General features: G+C 38.5%; 2 protein-coding genes across 8 annotated transcripts in view; one reads left to right on the top strand and one right to left on the bottom strand.

Moving 5' to 3' along the window:
• Window positions 1–6563, top strand: part of vrk2 (VRK serine/threonine kinase 2) — a 49434-nt gene extending 42871 nt beyond the window's left edge. For 4 of the 6 annotated variants that reach the window (XM_031902156.1, XM_031902153.1, XM_031902154.1 and 1 more), the window contains exons 12-15: window positions 141–230; window positions 1673–1768; window positions 2489–2596; window positions 5522–6563. In XM_031902156.1, the coding sequence (XP_031758016.1) occupies window positions 141–230; window positions 1673–1768; window positions 2489–2596; window positions 5522–5785 (558 nt within the window). In that variant the 3' untranslated portion in view covers window positions 5786–6563. The remainder of the gene's footprint in view (window positions 1–140; window positions 231–1672; window positions 1769–2488; window positions 2597–5521) is intronic. The other 2 variants (XM_031902155.1, XM_031902152.1) reach the window with 1 other exon arrangement.
• The window catches only part of fancl (FA complementation group L), a 29581-nt gene continuing 10076 nt past the window's right edge, over window positions 4289–23793 (bottom strand). Inside the window, 8 exon segments of one of the 2 annotated variants that reach the window (NM_001007481.1) lie at window positions 4291–5868; window positions 8073–8144; window positions 9307–9423; window positions 11961–12042; window positions 12121–12166; window positions 13267–13350; window positions 15231–15381; window positions 22330–22398. In NM_001007481.1, the coding sequence (NP_001007482.1) occupies window positions 5833–5868; window positions 8073–8144; window positions 9307–9423; window positions 11961–12042; window positions 12121–12166; window positions 13267–13350; window positions 15231–15381; window positions 22330–22398 (657 nt within the window). In that variant the 3' untranslated portion in view covers window positions 4291–5832. 2 annotated transcript variants of the gene reach the window in all.

Raw genomic sequence — 23793 nt, 5'->3', positions numbered from 1 at the left:
CCTGAGAGCCAGGGACTTTAGCTAGTCATGAAAGGGTTAAGAAATGATAGAACTGCTGAGAGTTCCCCTGGATTTCAGTTTGATATAGAGTGACGTTTCTCCTTTGTTTGGTGTTTAATATTTCCAGTTTCCATGTGCAGGCCAAGCTCGGAGTCTTGGAGAAGAAGAAGAAGAAGAAGGAGTGGGGGGAGAAAAGAAAGGAGAAGAAAGAAGACAAGCTTAAAGTTGTGGTCAGTATACAAATATATCATAGAGAATAAGAGGGAGGGAATGGAGGGATCTTGCTCTTTAGCTTGGACCTTGCTGATCTTACCAAGTATTCCAAGTCTTCTTTTGTTCTGTTGTTGTGATCATGGTGACATAGTCATGTGAAAAAGTATTGGCTGCTTCCTGATTTCCCCTTTTATTGCAATTTTTTCTCACTGAATTTCTTCAGGATAAAATGTTAGACAAAGGGAGCCCTCAGTAAACACATAATACAATTGTTAAATGTATTATTGCATCGATTTAAAGAACAAAGTTATCCATCAAATATCACCCTTGTTAAAAACCAACTGCCCCTTAAATTTAAAGGGACAGTATACCCCCTTTTTTAACGTGACTTCAAACAGTAGGGCTTCTGCCTGTTTTTTTCTACTTAGAAAATATTGAAGATTTATGTTAGTTCTAGAGTTAAACAGGGAAATAAAAGCCTCTCCATGTTTGGTGCTTGCGAGGTAGATTATTAGATTGCCTATGATTTTGCATTCTCTCTGGCAGAATTGATAAATTGCTTCTACTGTGCTTTCCTTCTTGACCAATGTCTTCAGCAATGTTGTCACTTGGTAACCTTACAATCATTAAGCTTTGGGTTATCAAATCCAAACTAACTCACCTAAGCTCATAATAATATGGGTAATACTTTTATATGGTGAATGATGAGAAGTGAGCTGTACTTAAAGGACATGTAAACCCTACATTTTCCTACCATGTATATAAGTTGGGACATCTCCCCTACCTAAACCACACCATTTGTACTGCATATATCCCCTCCATTAGCCAGCTCCATTACATTTTCCTAAAAAAATTGCAGCTTTCACCCAGTGGCCATTTTTTCATTTTTCACATTTTCAATGACATTTACATCTGCAAGCAGAATGTGCACTCTAAAGTTCATGGATTAAAGAATGCAGGCTTACACAGGCAGAACTAACTTTGATATAAAAAAAAAAAAAAGTCCTGCTTGGATTGAGCACTGTAATGATTAAGCCAAGCTCAGGACAGTAAGATAGGAGAAAAAAAAATTTCTCCAGCAGAGTGCACAGCTAGAGCAGCTATGCCAACTCCTCATTGGCTACTAGACTGGAGGGTGTGTTTGGTAACATAAGTTGAGAAGAACTGAGCATGCTCAGTAGCCAAGAGCCAAAGTCAGTTCCTAAGGGAGGGGGCCAAGTGAGTTACAGGAGGAGAAGGGATCCTAAGTGATTAAGGGGCTGCAGCCTTATTAGTTAGTAGCCTTTGAACAACAGGTGTGGCAGGTATTTAAAGATTATGAAGAGACTGTTCACTGATTGTGTTTTTTATGGGGGGTTTACATGTCCTTTAATGCTATTTACTTATATTACACCACTCACATTCAATGTTATTTACACCTGTCTATTGCATTAGCTTTTATACACATTTGATTTCTCAGCAGGCAAATGTAGAAGAGACAGATTCACAGTGGGCAAATACAGAAGATTTGGAGGAGACACAATCACAGTGGACACCACTCAGAAGAAACCCAAAGGTACAAGTCTGATTAGAAGAATTACACGCAAGCTTCTTCAATAATATTACAAAGGAGCATGAAAGCCTAGACAAAAAAAAAAAAAAAGCTCCTGTGGAGAGATCTTAAAATTGTTGTTGGGAAAAGGCGCCCTTCCAGTAAGAGAGACCTGGAGCAGTTTGCAAAGGAAGAGTGGTCCAAAATTCCCGGTGAGAGGTGTAAGAAGCTTATTGATGGTTATAGGAAGCAACTGATTTCAGTTATTTTTTCCAAAGGGTGTGCAACCAAATATTAAGTTAAGGGTGCCAATAATTTTGTCCAGCCCATTTTTGGAGTTTTGTGTGACATTATGTCCCATTTGCTTTTTTTCCTCCCTTTTTTGTTCTGTTCCAATACACACAAAGGGAATAAACGTGTATAGCAAAACATGTGTTACTGCAATACTTTTCTGTGAGAAATACTTGATTTTCTGGAAAAAAATCTGGGGTGCCAACAATTTGGGCCATGACTGTAGAATTAATTGGCCTTATGTTTCCTTGGGGTGCAAATCCTAGAGCAGTAAGGGGTGCAAGAGCGCTTTTGTTGGTGCTCACTAACAAGCACTTGCACCCTGGGGAAAGCTGCCTTCAGTCCGGTGCAAGGAGCAGATCGTGGCATCAGAAGGTACAGGCAACATAAACCAACTCTTTCTAGTTCCAGGAGAATGAAGGATCATCCGAACTGGTTGTTTTATGATTTCAGATAAGGTCGAAGAACAATAGACAAGTTTATGTTGGAGAAGACCGTTACATTAACAGTGTGTACTACTATGCTGAAGAACATTTCAACTCACCACAGAGAAAGTCTAAGGTAATGTATTCAGCAGTTTGCCTAAAATATGTACCAGGCTAGGAAGAATAACATCTATGCTATGTCCCAGCAGGAGGTCCTACGTGGGCAAGGCACATTCGACCAACTGTGTGAATGGCCTTCATTGTGAATGTAGGCTGTACAACAGGGGCAGTTTTCAATGGGGTGGGGCGCTCCTGTGGATTTACATTATGTTGCATTCAGTTGCTTCATTTACGGCAACCCCACCTGAATTTTAACCATCAGGATAAACTTTTCCTATTGTATTAACAGGACGTAACGTGCAGGCCCAGCAGCAAAATGGATCACAATTAAAACTGGCCTAAACTCTCCTTTTATAGTCATAGCTTCAATCCTTTCTCAGAATATCTTGCAGATTACATTTTTTACCATTAGCCCTTTTGTGTATAGATTGCGCTGTACCAAAGGCCCGTACTAATCTAATGTGTGAATATATGTACATTTAAACCCATCATAAACTGATCGATGGACGCTAGCTGAAAATTGGGCAAGTCTTCATTGGGCAGATTTAAAAAGCCTGTTGGAGCAAGAAGCCCATCGGCCCCTAAGTCCCATCAATATGACTCGATCATTGGAACATCTTAAGGTGTGTGTGGCATATTAGGAAAAGATCTGCTAGTTTAATGACCTCACAAAATGAACATATGTTCAGTATGACCACCTTTAAAGGAGAAAGAAAGGTAAAAACAAACTAAGCTTTATCAGAAAGGTCTATGTAAATATAGCCATAAGCACTTACAGTAATGCTGCACTTCTATCAATAGAGAGTCCTCTATCAAAAGAAACACAGAATTTCTTGTCTTCTTTTGTGTAAACATGTTCTTCAGTATCAGACTTCTTGCTCTCAGAAAAATCCTTCAGGGCACCAGTCTGCACAGCTCTCTTCTCTCTCCCTTCTCCTGCTCCCCCTCCCATCAGAATGTGTGATCTGAGCTGCCAGAGCTGCAGCATGGAAGCTACTGAGACCAAGCTAAAATGGCAGCTGCTACCTTAAACAAACAGAGGGAGCTTCTAGGGCTCTTTACTCAGGTATGGTAAAGTTTTGTAAGTATAGATTATATAAATATAGCGTTCTAGCTTGCACTAATGTGGCAAAACTGTTGGCAGTAAAATGCCTTTCCTTCTCCTTTAAGACAGACATTTTGCAAAAGTGCAGATCACACAAAAGCTCAGTCTGCAACTCAACTGTGTATAGAGCCCAAGGAATACATTCACCCATCACAGCTTTGGAAGTGGGCTTCTTAGTATGAGAAACACCAGTTCTAAAGGCAAACTTGTTTTCTCTAATGTTCCTAGTTACTACTTCACTGATATTTTCTTTTCTTTTCTTTGCCACTAAGGATTATTTAGTAGTAACACTTACTTAATTCAAACCTGGAACTTATAAATATTCTGACTGAGCAAATGTTCTGCCCAAAAAACTCTCTCTGCAAAGGCTCCAGCAAACAATAAAGCGAGCCCCCTCAGCATTATTGCTTCCTCCTAACTGAGCAGCAGTGCTTTCATGGTGATTGGCTCCATAAAGTTGTGCAGGTCAGAGCACGGCCTGAAGGAGTCTATTGCAGGAGGATGCCAGACCTGGCTGCTGTGTTCAGGCAGGATACTGCCTATGCAAGGTACCCCCCACTTTCAAGGAAGAAAAATACAGAAGAAATACAAGAGAAACTTTTATAATCATTTGGAAGTTTTTTATTTTGTAATCTATGGATATTCTTACTTCAGCATCCCTAAGTGGTGTAGGAAAAGGCTTCTATATTGACTGCTATGTCCGGTTAATATTTGTGTTAAGAGCCAAGGGACGTTAAAGGGGTTGTTAACCTTTAATTTACATCTTAGTATGACACAGACAGGGATATTCAGAGACAATTTGCAGTAGATTTTCATTTTTTTTTATATTCTGTTGAGTTATTTAGCTTTTCATTCAGCAGATCTCCAGTTTGGAATTCTGGCAGCTGGTTGCCAGGGTCATGTTTACCTTAGCAACCAGGCAATGAAATATAAATAGGAGAGACTGGAATATAAATAGGAGTGAATAGGACTGAATAGAAAATAAGAAACAGTATCAATAATAACATTGTAATATCACAGAGCTGGGGCCACTGACCTCCATTGAAAGCTGAAAAATGTAGAAGAGGAAGGCAAAAAATTCAAAAATGATTTAAAAAAATGAAGACCAGTTGCACAGTTGCTAGAAATCCTGTAACATACTAAAAATTAATGTAAAGGTGAACCACTCCTTTAAGTGCACACTTAGAGGGGCAACTAAAGCTTCAAAGCAGGGCAGAAATGTTGCACATTATGTTTTGGCTTCTGTACCAGCCCAGAGCAAACACAGCCCTTTAGCAGGGAAGATCTGTGCCCCAAAGGTGCCCCAGTAGCTCCCCATCTTCTTTTCTGCTGATTCCCTGCACATGCTCTGTGCTGCTGTCACTTACTGAGCTTAGGGGCCCACTCACAATATACTGTATATATAAAATATACATGTCACAATATATCAGTAATTCAGATTCTCATTACATGGCAGCTTGGAAACCAGTGCAATTAGCATTTGAATTTAATAATCAGCCCTGTAGCATCAGCTTATATCACATCTAAACCTGATTTTCTGCTTTAAGATTTGTGACAACCCCCTAAGCTTAGCTTCTCTGCAGCTGCTCAGAGCATGTGCAGCGTCACAGACACTCCCAGCTAAATCCACAATGGTGACCCCTGTGCCCAACTGTAAAAGCCTGAATCATTACTGTTACAGAGATGCTGAAACTTCAGGCTGGTGCAGTAAGTTCAGTATATAAAATACAGTCTTTCTATACATATTCGTTATTAGGGTTTGGTTCTTCTCATTTACACAGACAATGTTTTGACTATTTCCACTGCTTACAAGGACAATCTCTTTTGTACTGCTAGTGCTGCTCAGGAGAAGGAGACTACTGCCATACTTATTTTGCACAGGACATGGAAATGTCAAGGAGTCTACAGAGCTACATGTATTCTGCAGAGGATGAAGAAGAAACTTTTCCAAACAACTACGAAAATTCACTTTTTCAAGACGTTTCTACCTCTGATCATCATTGTGAAATGAGTCCCCAGTATTGCAGAGACCTGTATAAATATGGAGTGGCCATTCCTCTATTTTTGCTAATGATTTACATTGCATTGTATGGGCTCTGATGGATTCAGCGGGTTTCTGAAATCATTTTGTCCATCTTCTGAATGTGTCAAGGTTTCTTGTTTGACATCTTTAGGGTAATAGGCTATAAAGAAAATAAACATTTTTAAGTCATTTTAAAAAAAGCAATGGAATAAAAACCTTCAGAATGAAAGTGCTTTACTCTACTCCCCTATGTTAGCTTTACCTTGTATGCACACTATTCCCTAATGATTGTTTTGCTCTCTACTCACACCCAGTATCATTCTGTTGCCTGCTGACAATATAAACATATTTTAATTAAAAAAGAGACACCACCACATGGGGTGTTTTGCGGCCTGCACCAAGCCGGTGGGTATTTTCTTGCAAATTCACAATTATACTGACATACCCATGCCGATTTACACTGCCGGCACTTAGGTATTTGACAATATTTTGTTACCCATGTTGATCACATTAGGGTTCTATCATTTCCCTAAAATTGCTTTTTGTTTACTGTAACATGAAGAAAGAGCTGACAGTTCCTGTAAGTACCAGGATTGTGGGTTTGGGGCATGTAGCTCATATCTTTCAGAGCTATAGTGCTTAGTGTGTTCTGAAACCCAATGGCTTGTAGTGATATAGATAGTGATATATCGACCCCAAAACCCCCCAGAGTAATTATACTAAGAGGACTTGTCTCACACTTGGCCACTCCCTATATCATAACAATGGGGAAATCTCAGTCAGTGTGTTTTTTGCAGTTTTAAGAGTGCTGCTCTCTATACTAAATTCGTGAACACATAAAATTAGAAACATTTACCTGGTCCACCGAGCACTTCTTTAAATTGTATTTGTTCTGAACAACAGCTTTGTACAAGTCAATCAGCAGCTCTTTATACACATTTCTACAGAGACTATTTCCATTCACACACAGTAGAGTTAGTTTTATCAGGAGCCAATTAACCTGTAGGTTTTTGGAGTGTGGAAACTGGTGTAACCGAAGGGAATAGTCCATAAACTTATTGCTAATTGTGCAGGAATATTTTGGGGAGCGCCTTGTGTGCCATCACCCTAATGTTTCAGTGTGTAGCCTGTGCGACTGTCTATTCCCTCAAAAGATGTTAGAAGATGTCCAGTAACCAATAAATGCCAGTGGCTGGAGGGAGGTTTATTGTATTACAACTGTGATACATTTTTATTTCCTGTGTATGAGTGAGATGGGAATAATGTAGTAAATAAGGAAAGCAAATAACAGGGAGAAAAAGAGATGAACAGTTGGCGTTATTTTACTGGTATCTACACCCACTCACATTAACAAACTTAGCTCCTAAGTGGGCATTCCTACACCTTTATTTTATTAATAGAATTTCTATTCATGTACACAAATCGAAGATGCTCATATAAAAACAATCTTTTATTTGGATAAGCTTGCAACACATAACGTGATTGGCCAGTTTGGTCATTATGTGTAGCATTGCCAAATGGAAAAAATAGAAGAGTCACCTGTTTATCACCCCATCAATGTTAAGAGGAATTTCTGTTGAACCTAAAATTAAATAATCTCAAGCTGTATATTCTCATTGGTGAATTCTAGTCACATGTCTAAATCCACCATTCTTGCAACCCAATCATGACATCAATGGTGCTGAGACACACACACAAAAAAGTATTCTTCTATTGGTCAGTTGGGTGAATATAGCTTTTAAGATGACTTAGATGCTAGAACAGTAATTCCTTTGCAGTTACTTTTTATAACTACTCTTTCCTATTCTTGAAAATAACTATTAGCTGCACATTGAAGGTTCTGAAAAATGTCTGAGCTTGATGAGCTTAGTGGTTCAGATAGCGTCTGCACTATGTTATCATGTTTTCTTAAGTAAAAGCTTATGCAAGTGTAAAATTAGAAAACTGAAAGGTGCATGGGAAGTTCCAGCATATATCTAGGATATGTATTATGCAGGCACAATAACATCAGCACATAAGGCAATCTTTGTCCCAAACCCTTCTTGTCTTTTCATCAACCATGTGTCTCTTCTGGGTAAGCCCTGCGTTTCTTGGCTTTTTGTCTTATTGAGCGAATTTGCGCCACCAAATGCCTGAATTAATGCCAGGTCTCATTAGAAAGTCATTAGCAAGAATACCAAAGATTTGGAAGATATGCTCAAAGGTTAGACCTTAAAGGAAGGTTTAAAGCATAAAAGTCCAAAAGTACACTGCTCTAATGCACTACTATTTTATGCCGTAAGCATTCTCTCAGTCAACGGTGTATAGTCCAGTAGTAAATTAACACAGTATACATAACTTTATGCTATGAAAATATGCTCTTACCTTGTTACAGTAAGGACATTCACCGTATATAATGTTGAAGCTTTGTCTACTGGAGGGCAGGCCTCTAAGCCACTAAGCAAAAAAAAAAAAAATATATAAAGTCAGTAAAAGTAATTCTTGTTTATTACTGCAAACATACAAATCAAATACTACCACTAATTAAATACAAACAATAGAAATAAGTACTAGCAACATGCTTTGCTTTGTAATTCCAGAGTAAGCTGTTAAATCACAATTGTGGAAAGCAAACAAGTCACCTAAAGTTGCCTCGCAGTGGGAAAACATTTTCAGAAGATTTGTAGCCTATGGTAGCACAGAATTAACAAACAAACCACCCTTAATGACAACACTATACAATATACGCCAGCTTATTGAATAGCTAATAAGGCTGACCCACTGTAAGTCTGTGGATGCTAGAGAACTTATCCCTATGATTGGTACTAGACCTAACAGGCATGGCTGCAGAGAACATATTTTTAAGAGTAAAATATAGATTATATGTATAATATAAGGAATATAGACAAGACCCGCAACATGCAGGGTAACTGCTTTTTTTGCAGGTAACCCGTGGGTATTCAACCCACTGCAGGATCCTAACCTCTATCTATCATGGGAAACCATCAAAGTGGCCCATGACACCCTAGGAGCTCTATTAGTCCACATAATGCTCACACCCACTGAGACTTGCTTTAAGTTGTATATTATTGCCCTAAGTTGCTGGCTAGAGTGGAAGGAATGTACTTATTAGAAAATGCTTAGTTGGCTACCAATGTAGGGGTGTGTGTGGTGCATTGCTCACTAAAGTAGTTCAGTTCATTAAAAATGATTAAGGAGTCTAGAAGGAAATGTCCTGACCCTTCCTAATTCTGTATATTCCACAGTGGTGAAGGCTATAGATTTGGCTACATGGGCTAAACTATTCCAGTTTGTCACATTTATCAAATGTATCTAGCTGTAATGTCTCATGAGTGAGTGATTTGAGCCATGTTGGGGACTCCTCTGGCTGACATATAGTTTTGGCTTTTTAACCATGCCTTCTTAACAATTCCCTTTCAGACTGCTTTTATTAGAGAATGCTCTCGCTGTGTCCTAAATGGGGTCTTTATATCCCAGGTAAAACATTATACACCTTTGTTCCACTAGCCCTAGGGACGGTATGCATGCAGTTGCTTCTATATACCTCCAATAATTTTTTGGAAAACAAATTTATCTGAAAGTATGTAAATACCCCTACCTCGTATAAGCAGGCTTGATGAAAAGGCTGCCCACACCGGGGGTCATCGCACACTTGATCTGGTATGGCAGAGTCAAGTCGATAGGCATAACATATGCCACAATCCATGCTGAAATCCTTTGAAAATAATTTTGCATTTTTGTGAGCATCTTCAAACTGCTAGCACTTTGTCACAATTTATATACAGTATATAATGCATGTCATTAGTAGCAAGAGGGAACATGAACCAGCAATATACATACCATGAAATACAGTAAAGACAGTTTTGTAATGAATAGGATGTGGCAATTTTTGATTTATACGTCTATAGAGTTATATACATCAGTGTTTTTCAACCTTTTTTGGGCCAAGGCACACTTGTTTCATGAAAAAAATCACGAGGCACACCACCATTAGAAAATGTTAAAAAATTTAACTCTGTGCCCAGCAGCAGTGCCCCCCTAGTACATTGGTGCCAAGAGCAGTGCCCCCCTAGTACATTGGTGCCAAGAGCAGTGCCCCCCTAGTACATTGGTGCCAAGAGCAGTGCCCCCCTAGTACATTGGTGCCCAGCAGCAGTGGCCCCCAGTACATTGGTGCCAAGAGCCAGCCCCCCTAGTACATTGGTGCCCAGCAGCAGTGCCCCCATAAGTCAGTGTGCCACGTGGCCCCCCCCTAATACATTGGTGCCCAGCAGCATTTTACTTCTGCTCTTCGGCGGCTTCTCCGGTGGCTTCAGCAGCATCTTCGTATCCCTCAGGCGCGCCGCCTCTTCACTTCTGCCTACACGCGACCGCACACAGGCCCTTTTATAACGTTGCGCCCCGTGCGTACTGACGTCACCCGTACACACGGGCGCAACCAATGACAGGGCCCGGATTTTATTAAAGGGGGCCCGAGCTACTAAGAAAAACTGTAGCATCGCCGGGCCCCCTTTGAAAGTAAAAATTGCGGCCCTGCCTACGCACACCAGTCAGCTAGTGTGCCGCAGAACAGTGGTTGAAAAACGCTGATATACATGTCTAAAGGCAGATTGATACTGTAGAACTAAATTTGCTGCACTTACAACCAACTTATGTGGTTGAACTTGCCACGTGGCCACAGAACCTAATATAATCAGTCTGTGTGAATGTCACATTCATCTAGAATTGTGTCTTCCCCATCATACTAAGGTAGAAATTTCATTTCTGTCACATGTTACTAAATTGTGTGTATTATATTACATAATGTACCCCTGTTGTAAAATGAGGATATTAGTCACCCCAGAGTTCCATAACCATATTAAAAGCAGTTGGCTGTAGGTATGTGCTTCTTATATGGTCATGGAACTCCTTATAATATCCTTATATTTTACACAAGGTGGTAGTTTATGCACTATATATCGTGCTGGTTTTATATAGAGACCAACGTACTCACAAAGACTGACACACAGACTACCTGGCACCCACACAGAGGCTGACATTCACACAATTACACTTATATGGAGGCTGACCCACTTTTTGGGCACAAATTAAGATGAGCTTATGATCTGGTCCATAGGCTAACAATCAGATCATAATAGGGACTCAAACTATGATTGAGCTGATGCATACTTCGCCAAATGGGATTTTCCAGCCTGTCTGACTGATATCTTGGCCAATGTTTAGTAAAATATTGGTTAGGCAGGTTGTAGGGAGGGCCCCATACACAGGCCAAAAGGATGCTGACTTGATCCAGAGGAGCAGAGTTAGCAGATTTTATTGTCCTGTGTGTGGTACCTACATAATGTACCCCTGTTGTAAAATGACGATATTAGTCACCCCTGAGTTCCATAACCATATTAAAAGAAGTTGGCTGTAGGTATGTGCTTGTTATATGGTCATGGAACTCCTTAGGGCTCTGGCACACGGGGAGATTAGTCGCCCGCGACAAAACTCCCTGTTCGCGGGCAACTAATCTCTCCGAGTTGCCATCACCTGCCATCCCACCGGCAACAATGTAAGTCTCCGGTGGGATGGCACATGCGGCGGTGCCATCCCTTACTTACATCCCACATTGTTGCCGGTGGGATGGCAGGTGATGGCAACTCGGGGAGATTAGTCGCCCGCGAACAGGGGATTTTTGTCGCGGGCGACTAATCTCTCCGTGTGCCAGAGCCCTTAGAAGCAGAATAGCAAAAAGGAGTTGTTGTTACAGTGATAGGATTAAAGTCATAGGATATTGTAAAATGCATTGTGGGAAAGGAGAGGTGTTCAGCTCTGATTAAACATTTAAGTTTTTTTTAAATGAAAGCTCAGCTCAACCATTTCTCAGCTTGTTTGCAAACAGTTGTCTATATTGCGATTGGGTAAATACGTAACTGTACTTGCAGCTTAGTTCTGCAGCATAGTGATACACTTTCTGGAAGTATTCATCCCCCAGGGCACTATCACTTAGAGAATACATGCTGTTTATAGAGCCAACTAATGATAAAATAATCTGCTATGTAAATGATCTATGTTTGGGTGGGAAAGAGAAACTGAAGCAAAAATACATAAAGCACTGCTCTTATCTACAAAGTGATACAGTAACTGCCAATAAACAAAGGCCATACATGGTGACCAGTTAGCGGTGGCAGAAGCGGTGTCTAAACACGCAAAGAAAATGTCTCTAAATTCGTGCAGGTTTTAAATCCAAAATAAAGGCAAGAGACTTACAGATTTCTCGACACTGGAACGTGATGGAAATTCAATTTCCAAGACATCTTTCAAATTTTGCAGTAAGCTGTTTTCTGGATCCCTAAAATGTAAAATAAACATACAAATAAATGTAGCAGATAATAACAACATTCTATTTAATGGAAAGAACGTTACTCACCATAAGTGAATGTTTGAGTTCAGTTTTTCTCTTAATGGATTCACCACTAAAAGCAGAAATCAGCAAGAATCTTTTATTATAAAAATAAATAATAAATGCCAATTGTAAAAATGTCGCTATTCTTCTGGCCTTTCACCTAAGTAACAGTACAAATACAGGCATAGGATCTGTTATCCACAATGCTTGGGTCCTGGGTGTTTTCTGGATAAGGGATCTTTTTCTATAATTTGGATCATCATACCTTAAGGCTGCTAAAGAATCATTTAAACATTAAATAAACCCAAAAAGATTGTTCTGGCACCAATATGGATTCATGCAGCTTAGTAACCATCAAGTACAAGGAACTGTTAATTTTTTTTTTTTTTTTTAAAACAAAAGAAAGCATTTTTAAAAATTACAATTATTTGCTTATAATGGGCTCTGTGGGAGATGTTCTTCCCATAATTCAGGGCTTTCCGGATAACAGGTTTCCTGATAAGAAATCCCATACCTCATACTTGCATCATGTCTTTGGTAGAGCAGATATAGGGACATCATTATCAAACAGTGAAATTCCCCTACACGTAAATTTAAGTTACCAATTCAGTTGTTTAGGGGCAAAATATTGTGATTAGATGCCTGCGGTGAACTCTTTTTTAACCTTTTCCCTCCCTGCTCTTATCCAAATTCAGTGGCTCCTCGTTAGTTACTACAGTTAAATTTAAAGGGATTAGGTCAGGACTTTTATAGTGTAGTTTTTATTACTAAATTACACTGATCACATTGCAATTAATTGATTCTACCATTTAAAATGTTATTCTTGAATCAACAAATGTATTTTTTTGGCTGTAATATTGGTGTGTAGGCGCCATCTCAGTGCATTGTGCCCAAATCTGAGCTTTCAGAAGGAGCCAGCGCTACACATTAGTACTGCTTTGTTGAGGTGAGATCACTCCAACTTGCAGCTCAGTAGTAAAGAGTGACTGAAGTTTATCAGAGCACAAATTACATGGCTGAGGTCACCTAGGAAACTAAGTATGTCTAGACCCATGTCGCATTTGAAAATTCTTTGTTACTTTGTAACTTTTTTACTCAATGAAGTGTTCTAAAAAAATGTTGGCACTTGAAAAGTATACTATAATGTTAATAATGGTATCAGCAGTGTACCGTGCTCAGCTCCAAGGAAATAGCATTCTGGAAGCATTGTTGGATGCTTAGGGTCCAAATCTATTGTAATGGAAACATTATTACCTACAAAATAAACAAAGGAACAATACATTATTAATACAACTGAACAAATTCCAAGAAATATCATAAAAAAAATGTAGATTTAGTTGAACACTAAGGCCAACTAAAATGAATTTTGCATCTGATCTGCATTATAACTGCTGTTTGGGTGCAAGACTGCTGTTTGGGTGCAAGACTGCTGTTAGCCTGGCAGACACTCCTGTAATACAGGGCCAATGTCATATATTGCTATGGTTTCCTACTTTCTTCTGACATCAGTGAGAAGACTGTGGGCCGCCTCTGTAGCTTGTGTGCCAGTTGGGCAACCAAACCAAAACAAAGTTCAAGCAATTGTGTGTGTACCAAATGCTGGAAACTCAATGTCTTCCAACACAATTCAATATAATCTTCTCATTTCTGAAATGTGAAACATTCTCAAAACCAGCTGTTCCGCATGGGGTGTTGTTTTTCTTGTGATCTTATTTGTTTTTTGTTTTTTAATCTCACACTTTCTGCAGGTGTCAGCACTGGCATCCCATGGAACCACACCAGGCATATTATATACCAGCCTCATTCTCCAACCCTCCCTTGTGCATAACCTGTAAAACATTACTATCATATATAACCACAACCCTGCTTTCTTCTGGATAAGGGTTCTTTCCATAATTGAAATCTCCAAACTTGATAAGTGATACTGACACTAAAAAACTACTCTTCAAAATATGAATGAACATTAAAAGTTACCTATAGGCCATGCTGATCATTTTCATGGTTAGGGCTGTTTTTGTAAGTTATTGTTATTTGAAGTCCCCATACCTGACTGTTTTGTCAACCTGACTGTCCCTTCTCAACCTGTCAGCATGGCAGTCCGTTAGCATTAGAAGCTATAACTATGATAGTTGTAAAAAAGAATACATTTCTGTTGTCAGTATCTCTTTGAGTCTACTAAAAAATAATGTAGAAATGAATTAAACCCAATAGTATTGTTTTACCTCCAATAAGGATTTTTTACATCTTAGCCGAGTGTCACTTTTCTATATATTTTAATTAAAACATAGGGGCACTGGACCATCTTCTATATAGAGTGTATTATAATCAAATAACTCACATTTTTAAAAATGATTTCTTTTTCTCTGTAATAATAAAACAGTACCTTGTACTTGATCCCAACTAAGATATAATTAATCCTTATTGAAGGCAAAACAATCCTATTGGGTTTATTTAATGCTTAAGTAATTTATTGGTAGACAAAGTGCAGTGATCCAAATTACAGAAATACCCATTATCCTGAAACCCCCAGGTCCCAAGCATTCTGGATAACAGGTCCCATACCTATATATATAAAGGTGCTGCCATGGTAAAATGACATCTCTTCCACACACTCTAATAAGTAGGGTTCATTTACAGTAATTAAACACAGTGGAAAGGTTGTTGGTCGTACACAACAGTAATATTTGTGAATGCCCTTATTTAGCTCAGGAAATCTATAAAAACAGTAATTATTTTAAAATCCTAAATAAGTCATTATAGGTCTATGTAAAATATACTCAACTATATGCTTCTGCAAATATTAAAATACATCTGCAGAAAGTGGCTTTGCATACCCCATAAATAAACCACCATTTCTAGTTGTCTTTAAAGATCCAGTAAAAAGTGAAAATATTTTGTTTACATTAAGTTTTCATCTGTTCATTCAATACTTACAATTAAAATATTTCTTGTTGACAAATGTCCTATTTTATATAAGAAAATTTTTTATTTACTAGTCCTGTAGAGAGCCATGAATGACAATTGACCCCTTATTTCATCTTCCTGTGTAAGAACTAAACCCAACGTTCCAGTCTAGTTTTTTTCATATTACTATACCATGTTATAAAAAAAAAAAAAAAAATACATTTGCTCACCAATCACAATCCGTCTCATAGTGGAACTGCGCAGGGGCTTTTCTGGTTCCAATACCCAGGTCTTTTGGTCTATTTCATCTAAAGCATCCCAAAAACCTTTCAATGACTCTAGTGCTGATGAGACTTGCTTGTAAACGTTCAGCAGAGAACTCTGCAAATGAAATTGGTTTCAGAGAAACAAAGAGACATTTGTGCAGGGTTGTAAGGAAAGTAGCACCTAGGTTATTAGTGACTATGCTCATTCAACTCACTCTAAAAGTGGGTTACACTAGTACATAGAAAGGTTTCATTGGGGATGCCAATAGTGATTTCCATATGCTTGTCCCAGTTTTTCAAAACCACTTGACAATAATATGTTCTTAATAAAAACCTTTGGATAATTTTAAGCACATTATGCCCCAGTCGGCTGCTTCTACAAGGCAGATAGTGCAAATGGTGAGGAATTATGTGTATAGGATGGGCAACGTTATGTTTAAATGTTGTGTGATAGTGGTGCTGCAAACCTATTGTGTATTAAATATAGGGATGCAGCAATATATTGCATTTGGCAAAATATCAAATCTGCCACAAACATTTGTCAAAACAGAATCCAAACACTAATCTGCAAATTCAATAAGAAAATTAATACAAAATAAAACTACCCCAGTGGTTAAATGGAAAAGGTGCAGAAACACTGAAATTCCAAAAAGAACTATATTTGTATGTATTTATATAGATGATCTGATCCAAGAAGCTGAAAGGAAACCATAGTGATCGATTGTGGGACTTGAAGTTCATCTTATTTCCAGTGAGTGATGCACAGATTTACTGAAAAGCAGAGAAACTTCACATTCCAAAATCAATAATTTCATAATGGAACAAGGTTCACTCTGTGAGCTTAAAGAGTTGGGGAAATGGTCCATGGGACACAGGCAGACAACCATGGTTTCCTTTTAATCTATGGAATATTGTCTGTACAATATATATCTATTACACACACATATATCTATCTATCTATCTTTATCTGGAAGTTAAGACTGTGTTTTTTAATAATGAAATGTATAGGAGCTCCCACCAGTGCTCCTTGTCATCCACTTTTAGTGAAGCTTAAGTTCTCTAGACATCTGGAAGGACGGAACAGCACTAGAAAGGCAAGGTGCTGTTCCTATTGCTAATTCACACCTTTTCTGCATAAATCAAACTGAAAGAGCTCATGTAAATAGAAAGTATTTTTTTTCCTTTGTGGGTTCAGACTATGTAGCTGAATGTCTGAATTCTGCAAAAAAAAGGTTTAACATTCCACTGAATCCTGAAACCAAATACCTTATAAATAAAGATACACACACACACACTTTAAAACTGTATGTCATCAAATGATGTTCAGTTACACAGAATAAGTAAAGTTGGCCACACATAGAAAGATCCGCTCATTTGTCAAGGTCACCAAACAAGCAGATCTTTCCCATTATGCCCACCTTGCGTGGGTGGTATCGGATCTATCCAATTATTTGCTCTGGGGCCAAACAATGGGATAACAAGGATGGGATACAGGCTGTCGGGAAAGGACCACATGCCAATGTGTTCCTCATCCCGATGGGATATTTAAACCTGCCTGATTGACATCTACTTCATTTCCAGGCAGATATTAGTTGGGTGGGCCTGCGCTACACACCTGGTAGTAAGTACAGGTCACCTTTTCAATGCAATCCCTTTTATAATGGCAGCTTTGGCATGTATATCCAATGAGCATCTTACAGTTTTCAGAGAATATAATTTAATTTTAATAAATCTCTTAATTTTTGCCAAAAAGAAACAAACAAACAAAAAAAAAAACACACTGGCCACTGTTAACCACTAATTTAATTGGTTTTGACGTACCCCTGGCAACAAAAGCCTTATAGTAGAAAACATGTATTACAAACAGGGTTTTTCTATTTCATTATTAAGCACAAGGAAGAATAATAATCCTTTAAGGGAAACCATCCTGTGACATGTTCATTTCAGTGAATAATCATAGCATGTACAATGTCGCTCTAATGATGGCAAGGGGATAGTGTCATTTACAACAATTCTCTTTCCAGGCCTTCATACTTTAGGGCATCTTGGGTTCCACGGCCCCATTTGTCATCTTCAGTCCAAATTTGCATCACACTGATGCATGGTCAGAAGGTGTGGGTAATTATTCTTGAAGGACTTAAATATTCCACCATCCGGCTTTTGTGACAAAGCAGCTTTTCATGCTAAACATTTAATGAATAACAAATTATTCCGTTAATTAAAATACAAATGTATGACTCAAATGAATGAATGCTTTGCAAGTTGTCACTGAGCAGCATTTTGCATTTTATTTGACGAACATGGGAAGAGCGGCAGCGGCGGCGGCACTGCCCTTGGTGGTGATTTCTTACCACTCTAAATGTCTCCTCTGAGCCAGAATACACTAGCTGTTTCTGATCATGCTGTGAGACACCTGCACTGGCTACTAGACTTGTCATGACGCACAAAACCCTACCATCTTCAGCTTGACATTGTGCAAGTTATAATTATTCATCCAAATGAATATGTCAGAGCAGCAGCGGCAGACCTCTCATCAGAGCAAAGGAAAAATACATCAAAACATTATCAACCCAGCAGGAAGACAGGGACCATAAGGAAAATTACCCATTTTTAATATGGATGCCACAAAGCAGTATCTATTATTTTTCACATACACACAGAAAAAAAAAACATCCAAGTTTTGAAGTCCATCTGTACAAACAAAAACCAAAGAATGGACAAAAGAGCAGACAAAAAAAGCAGAAATCAATTGCACCATCTCACTGTCTTACTTTGGAGTTTTAATGCACATTTTCAGAAATAAGTCTTAGACTGCTGCCTAATGACGACGGCAATCTATTTCTTCTCAGGCAAACAAATGTTAAGTGTGTCTTGCCAGCCGTTGGATCAGATGTGCATCTTTGAAAGTGCTGGAGAAAGGCTTTCATTAAATAAAGGGAGTTTGGGCACTGTGGAACAGCACTGCCTTCGTTATCAAGGGAGGAAAGTTAATCACTGAAATGCACGGTTAACATTGTGAAGTTGAATGTATTGCTGGACACAAAGCAACTCTCCAGAGCGATACAGACTTGGGTCAGTGACATGTAACTATATCTGAGCGATACAGTGGAGAAGAGCAATCTACATAAGTAGACAGCATAGATCCCATTGTTCCAATACATGTTAAATGCTCTGATGTGTAAAGCGCAGTGCAATAGGTCAGTGCTGTATAAGCAGGATAATAATATGCAAACAAACATGAGTTGGCAAAGGAAAGTGTTATGGAACTCTAGCTGCATATATGGTATATTTAAAAAGGTCGACAAAGCATGTTTTGTGCATACAAAAGACAAGTGCAGGTTAAGATGCTGTGGGGGTTGTACCCATTACAGCTACTGTAAAACCAACACACTGTAAGTAGAGTCTTTTGTACTAACTACTGTAGGTTCTGCAGAGATCAGCAGGTGAACAGAATGAATAATATCCAAAAACTGGCCCATGAAAATGCAAAGCATGTCTATTAGCTTAGCATGACTTCTACATGTATTTTGCCTTCATTATTACAATGCAACTTGCAAATTAAGTTGTTTTTATTGTGGTAGTGTTTCCTTCATGGATTTAAACTTTGTTACAGAATTTATTTTTCATAGGAAATGTTAAATCGAATGCTTTGTGCAGCACCAACATATGGCCAGCACAGTGGTTAAGTGGGTAGCACTTCTGGTTTGCAGCACTGGCACTGGGTCCCAAGTTTAATTCCAGAAAGGGCACTATCAGCAAGGCGTATGTTCTCCCTGTGTCCATCTGGGTTTTGTCTCACACTAAAGCCAATTAACCTGCCTGTATGTTCTTGAGACTAAAATGACCATAGTGTGTATGTGAATATGATAGGGACCTTACATTGTAACTCCTCTGGGGCAGGGACTGATGTGAATGATGTAAAATCTCTCTAAAGCACTGCGGAAATGTGTCAGCGCTATAAAAATAACGGGAAATAAATAAAAATTAAACATATCCTGCCGCACTTTCCAGAGATTATACATCACATCAGTTCAAGTGTAGCTCACAATCTAAGAACCCTATCATATTCATACAACGTTAATTTTATCAGTTGGAGGAATCCAGAGTTCCCAGAGGAAATCTGTGCATGCTTAGGGAGCCAATAGAGCCATGGTTGGGATCAAAGACGCCAGCCCTAAAGGGCAGCAATGCTAACCACTGTGGCATTGTGTTGCCCCAATTTTTAAGGGAGATCTATAGACTACCTATTTCATGTAATGGACACAAAGTTGTCACTGAAACCTCTCTCTATACTGAAGTACAACGGTTACAAAAGTTGTGCCTGGAGCAATTACATTTTTTCTATAATTGCACCCACAGGTAATATCTGTAGCAGTGATGTGCAGGTTGGCCTGCAACCCACAGGACTATAAAGCTAATTAAGCACAATGGCCTTTTCTATATTGATGCAATAGAATACTGGTTCACTGACAAATCTCAGGAGCCAAGCAATCACAGTCCCTATGTTTTGGGATAGGTTATGGCATCTATATAAACACCCACCAAATATGGTCTGGCTGTAAACTTATTCTAAATTTGCCCAATTTATCTTTGAGTTTCTGTACAGCTCCTACCTACAGTAATTTCCTAAACAATACAATGCAGTCCATATCGGAAATGGGTAATAAGGCATCTGAAAATGTCAAACAAATGTTACAGCATGGTAAAATGCATTGGTCCAAACCCGGATAAAATTACACAATAACAAAACATGCTCTGCCCCTATTAACAGGACACTGTTGTTTAAAATGAGGTTTACTCCTCCTGCTTATAAATATATGTAAATTCACTAATAAAGACTAAACTATAAAGGGAAGTTTGAGAACAAACTTCATGTTGAGTTGAAAAATGTGAAGTCACTGAATGAAATCTGTTGTTGGCTCCGCCTACTTTTTCTAACTGTGGACCACAGTTATATAGTAAAAACCACTGTGCAAAGTTTGGGGACCCTGGTTTTAATAGTGTCTGAATGGCAGCAACTTAAATTTCCCAACTGAAAGTTAACGACTGACATCTGATTGGCGGTTGATGGCTCCGCCCCGTTTTTTCTAACTTGGAACTGCAGTTATCCAGTGACTAACTCTGCAAAGTTTAGGGACCCTAGGATTAATAGTTAAAGAATGGCAACAGTTTAAATTTAAACCAATAAAAGTCAATTGATAAATTGTGATTGGTGGTTGGTGGGTGTGGCCCCTTTTTCTAACCTTGAGTCGAAGTCACCCAGTGACAAACAGTGGGCATCCTGGCATAAATAGTGTGAGAATGACAGCATTTTAAATTTAAACCAATAAAATTTAATGGCTGAAATCTGATTGGCTGTTAGTGGCCCAACCCACTTTTCCTATTTTTGAACTGGAGTTGCCCAGTGATCAACTTTGCAAAGTTTGGGGACTTATAAATTGTGAGACTGACAGCATTTAACACTTTACCATTAAAAGTAAATAGGTGAAATGTGATTAACTGTTGGTGGCTCCGCCCACTTTTTTTAAAAAAAACTTTGAACGGCAAATACCCAGTGACTAACTACTAAAAAATGTAACAACCCTGGAATTAATACTTAAATAATGGCATCAGTTTAAATATAAACCAATGAAATTTAATGGGTGGAAATGGATTGGCTGTTGGTGGCTCCGCCCACTTGTTCTAACCCTGAATATGTAGTCAGCCAGTGTCATAAATAGAGTGAGAAAGGCAGCATTTTAAATGAAATAAAAAATTCAATAGGTGAAGTCTGATTGTCTGTTGGTGGCTCCGCCTACTTTTTAAATCCTAAAAATGCAGTCCCCTAGTGACCCTGGTGTTAATACTGTGAGAATGGCAGCAGGCTGAATTTCCCCATTGAAAATCAATAGTTAAATGTGATTGGTGTTGATGGCTCCACCCACTTTTCTAACTCTGAACCGCAGTTACCTGGTAACTAGCTCTGCAAAGTTTGGGGAACTTAGCATTAATATTTAAAGAATGGCAGCAGTTAAAATTTCCCCACTGAAAACAGCGAAAGAAATGTGGTTGGCTTTTGGTGGCCCTGCCCACTTTTTCTAACCTTGAGTACGAAGTCACCCAGGCAGCAGGTTGAATTTCCCCATTAAAAGGCAATAGCTAAAATCTGAATCTGGCTGTTGGAGGCTCCGCCTACTTAAAAAAAACAACAACAAAAAAACACTTGAATATTTAATCACCCAGTGACTGGCTGTTCAAAATTTGGGAACCCTGGCATCAAACCAATAAAATTCAATAGGTAAAATCCCCTATTGACTTATTGTGAAAAGTTTGGGGACCCTGGGGTTAATATTGTAAGAATGGCAGCAGGTTGAATTTCCCCATTAAAAGTCAATAGGTAAAATCTGATTGGCTGTAGGTGGCTTTGGCGGTCATCCAACAAATGTTACTGTTTCATTAGGGGTGACCCCATTTGGGGGGTTTAGCTTCAAAGCTGTAAGTGTGGCAGCAGTTTGAAAATCTTTCCAGTCAATGGGAAAATTGGGGTGTTCAGAGCGGCGCCACAAAAAGACAGGGGGCGGGATCACTTAGAAAAGCACAAGCAACCTGCTCTGCTATAGGGCGAAGAAGTGTGGAGAGTTTGGGTGTTGTACCCCTAAAAACTGTAGGAGGAGTAGCGTTTAGAAAATGGGGGGGCGCTAAGCATAAGAAGAAAAAGCGAAAGAATAAACTGAAGTTGAAGAACAGTATGTTGGGTTTTTCAACCCAACATAATAACAGTATCCCCCATTGGTTCACTGATCTACAGCTTACCCATTGTCCACGTTTCACCTTAGTTATTATTCGTTACAATGACAAGATGAGTTAATCAGTTGCATTGCTTCCTATTGCATTATATTTCTACTGCAGCACTCGTACAGGACTATCCTTGTGACAGGCCCAGAGGAAGCAATAAGATTTAGGTCAATGTAAAACTATTTTAGGGCTACAGATTGACACTGTGCATCAAAAAACACTTGTGCTTAGTGCATAAGAAAAAGCCTTAATATACTGTATATCTCTTAAAAAAAATAAGTATGATTACCTGTGGTGTCCAGGATATAGTAAAAGGAGTTGGAAAGTCAACACAGCAATCAGGAGCTTCAAAAGGGTACTGAAATAATATATACACATGTATGAATTAAAAAAAAAAATATCACATACATTATTAATGTAACAATCTGCTGGGTTGGTAACAAGGCAATGTTTTACGGTTACAAAAAGAAATTGGAGAAATGTGGCGCTAAATAAAAAGTTTGACTAAAACAACTTTACTAACATCTTTTGTCTCCTCCTCCAGCCATGCCAACAGACCATGTACTACCGTTACAGGGATGCGGTGAGAACTACTAAACAATAATGTAATTGAACTAAAACCAGATCCATTCATTGAATGAACAAGGTTTTTTTTTCTCCCCATAATTGTTTACACTGTTAATACAAACCTTGTCCATATTTTGCAGGACATACCAAACAAATTTCCATACAAATATAACCAATAACCAAAACAAAAAGTAAAGAGGGTCTTGCCCAAAAGAGCTTGCAATCTAAAAGGGTACATAGAGAGCAAGCAAATACCAAGTCATCCACATGGATTTGGCTGAATATCAAACAGAAACAAAAAAAAAAATATAAAAATTGCATTAACGTTAAACAAAAATGTCTTAATCAGTTTTCCAGACTTTTAAAGTCACATGGCTTTAAAGGTTTGGATTTGTTTGGCTGAGCACTCAGGATTCCTCTGAATCATGCAAAAAGGTTTAGGATTTGGCTGAATCCAAGGTTCGGTGTTTCCCTACTAAAAATAAAGTGGTCTTTACCCCTCAGTTATGCCTCTGGACTATGGATATGAGGTTGATCAATCCTCCTTGGGGAAATACAGGGACATATAGTGCAGTGGCAGGATTGTGAATTGAGTGGTAATTTTAGGTCACAAATGGTAAGGCAGAAACCATGGGTCTCGGTTAAGTCATATGGTCGGTTTAGATAGCCTAAACATCTTTTGCAACACTTAAACCATTAATCACATAATTAACCCTTTTCTAACACTATTTACATTTGTTTTACCCAACCCTTAATATTTGTTTTTGTATAACTGCTAGAGGTTTGGGACCATTAGATACACATATACAAGACATATTGTACCAGTCTACAGACAGGTAGAATAAATGCAAGTAAAATGGATATTAATGAAAGGCTAATATATTATGTACTACTGACAAACAATACAGCTTTTTACTCACATTGCTTTGGTAAGAACAAACATGTATATAAATGTGACTGAATTTATCTTTAACTCTGATGTTTTCTTGGCATTAGCCAGTTATTGCACATTTTCCTCATTTAGAATATGATTGTTATTAATACAGTTACTGTTGAGGCAAATTAAATACTAGCCTTTTTTATCCTTTTTAACTGGATACAGGATTACAAGCAGACCATTACAAATATCCATGCCCCAGTTCCATTTATCTTCTCCTGGGCAAAGATAAAAGCTGAAAAATTGAAC

The sequence above is a fragment of the Xenopus tropicalis genome, chromosome 5 (assembly GCF_000004195.4).
Source record: "Xenopus tropicalis strain Nigerian chromosome 5, UCB_Xtro_10.0, whole genome shotgun sequence".
In the NCBI taxonomy this organism is placed as follows: Eukaryota; Metazoa; Chordata; class Amphibia; order Anura; family Pipidae; genus Xenopus; species Xenopus tropicalis.
Note: the sequence above shows the minus strand (reverse complement) of the source record. Positions and strands in the feature narration are given on the sequence as shown.